The following is a 2666-nucleotide window of genomic DNA, read 5'->3' as shown; positions in this document are numbered from 1 at the left end:
ATTTAAATACTTACACATGTCACGAATATGATACAATAACAATTAAAAACACAACTCTACACTCCTGTGCATGATGTCAATTGTGGCCTTTGACTAAATTGTCCCATTTTGAGAGTTGCCTGACTAAAAACATAATGTCTTTCCATGTTGCCCTGACCAACATTACAGGGACTTGATGGACCCACTATAGGGCATAGGTCTTGCAACCTTTAACTGCATTTCATGTAAATTAATTGCAATTACTCTGTGCTTTAGAAACATGGAATATTTCAGATTCACTCCAGGCAACTTGTGGGTCATCTTAACTGATTAATTGCCTGCCACATAACACTCACACACCTTTTGTTATATTATTGTGTTATTGCATATACTCTAGTGACGATGGCATGACAACAGTGTATCACCCTTGTATATAAATAAATGTCACCAGCACATAGATTGTCAGATGCTGCACAGCAGCAAAAGGAGCTCAAGGATTCTTCCAATTGCACTTTTGAAAAAGATCAGTGACTTATTTATATTTGGGATATTATTCAAAAATGAAATGAGGCCAGCTGTTCAGTATACATTATATTTGGCTGAATTCTGGAATGAAGACATGCCTGCATACTGTACAATACCTGTAAATAGGCATTTATTATAGTGTGGTCACAGGTCAAATATTTTTTTTCCAAGCCTGATGAAGGACACAAAGAAGCATACTGTCTTTTTTCTAGGATTGCAAAGAGACCCTTTGATCTACTGTAGTTTCTTTGTCTCTTTGTGTCTGTGACAGAACGTTATGTCAGGTGTGCAAACAAATGTCTTCCAATCTTATTGAATTGTACCATTTCATTTAAGCAAAAGAAATCAATTCTATTTTTTGCAAACATTCAGGGTAATTTTTTCTTAGGTTAAGAAGGAAGTGATCTATGGAGGAGGGCAATGTTTCATCTGGACAGCTCACATTCATACAACAGCAAGTTGTTGTAATACAGATGACTGCAGTTGTGGTGACAGAGATAATTGTGATATTGGGTACGGCATTTTTCTTTACTTTCTTGAGTGGCATCATGTTCTTCATTCTGTGGAGCAAACCAAAATTCAGGGAGGACTCGCGTTACATCCTCTTTGCCCACATGCTCATCAATGATTCTGTTCATCTGATGGGCACTATAGTGTTGTTCTTATGTGTCTTGGCATTCCTGCATATGTCTAAGGCCATCTGCTCTATCCTGGTACTGATTACTGCAGTCACTTATCACAACACCCCACTCAACCTGGCAGTGATTTCACTGGAGCGCTATGTGGCCATTCGCTTCCCTTTGCGTCACACAGAGATTGCCACCCAGAGAAGGACAGCGATCGCTATTGGACTAATATGGCTCATTAACTCTGTTAACATCCTCATTGAGCTATTTTACAGCATTGCACTTGATCCCCACTTTTTCACTGCACCCGTATTATGTACACGGCAGCAGATGTTAATTGAGGAATGGCAGCTCGCCTTTAGCACTGGGTTGAATTTTTTTTTCCTTGTGGTTGTGGCTCTGACGATCCTCTATATTTACATTAGTATAACATTCATAGCTAAATCAGCTTCCACAAACAAGGATTCAGCCAATAAGGCTCGCAAAACTGTGCTGCTCCACATGTTTCAGCTGGGACTATGTGTCACCTCTTTTCTGTTTATATTGTTTGAGTCTCTGATAGCCAAGACTGCCTCTGCCTTGTATGTGCCTCTGCAATACTTGAACTTTTTTTGCCTCATTGTTCTTCCCCGATGTCTGAGTCCCCTCATTTATGGCCTGAGAGACAATGCCATCCGGCCACTTTTCCTTGGGTACTTCAGGTACAACCCCACCACACTCAAGTAACACACTATGAGGGTTTAAATATAAAATGACATTTGTCAAATCATTTATACCTTTAGATATTTACTGGAATAACTGAGGTGAGATGCATTTTTCCAGAAGATCAAAGTAGTGTCCCATGCAGACTGTAAACTTACAGTGTAGTAATACTACAGCTCAAGTCCAAATGTTCAGAGTTATGGTTTTTTTCAAATATGTGTATTGTGTAATTCCTACATGGTTCACCCAATCCGGTTGTGATATTATTCAATTAAAGCTGAAAGTCTGCACTTAACCACATAGTGATTGCTTTATTTCAACTGTTTGTTTGCTGGAGTACAGAGCAAAAATAACAGAAAATGTGTCATTGTGCAAATACTTACTGTCTGCACTGCATACTATAGTTGCCTGCACACAGAGGCGGGCATTGAATATACAAGGCAATTGCTTTTCTGGCACTGGTCAGAGAACCTCGTAGCTATATTGATCATGTTCTAGAAAGTCTATACAAAATGTAGATAATAGCATTCCTATGTAAAAATACACAACAGCGAAATGGATCATTATAATTATAATTACACCAGAGAAAATCCAAGAAGACAATCAACATTATATGAATGTTTCATTTGAGAATGAACACTGACCTCATCACACAGCCAGCTATAGGCAGCCCATTACACAGGTTTTAATTGACAACCTATTACGATGCTCATGATGACATTTAAATTGATCTGCACAAAACAGAATACAAGCACGAGTAGTCATGTACTCATCAAATTTATTAAGTCAGGTTATCTCACTATCCATTACCTATGTATATTCAATAGATAGACA

General features: G+C 38.4%; 1 protein-coding gene across 1 annotated transcript; it reads left to right on the top strand.

Annotated features, from left to right (window-relative positions):
- The first annotated feature begins 977 nt into the window (after positions 1-977).
- On the top strand, positions 978-1856 carry LOC133132508 (odorant receptor 131-2-like). Its single transcript, XM_061247966.1, has one exon. The coding sequence runs from the start codon at positions 978-980 to the stop codon at positions 1854-1856; it is 879 nt and encodes a 292-aa protein (XP_061103950.1).
- The last annotated feature ends 810 nt before the right edge of the window (positions 1857-2666 follow it).

This window comes from Conger conger, chromosome 7 (assembly GCF_963514075.1).
Source record: "Conger conger chromosome 7, fConCon1.1, whole genome shotgun sequence".
NCBI classification, from domain to species: domain Eukaryota; kingdom Metazoa; phylum Chordata; class Actinopteri; order Anguilliformes; family Congridae; genus Conger; species Conger conger.
This window is presented reverse-complemented; position numbering and strand designations above follow the sequence as displayed.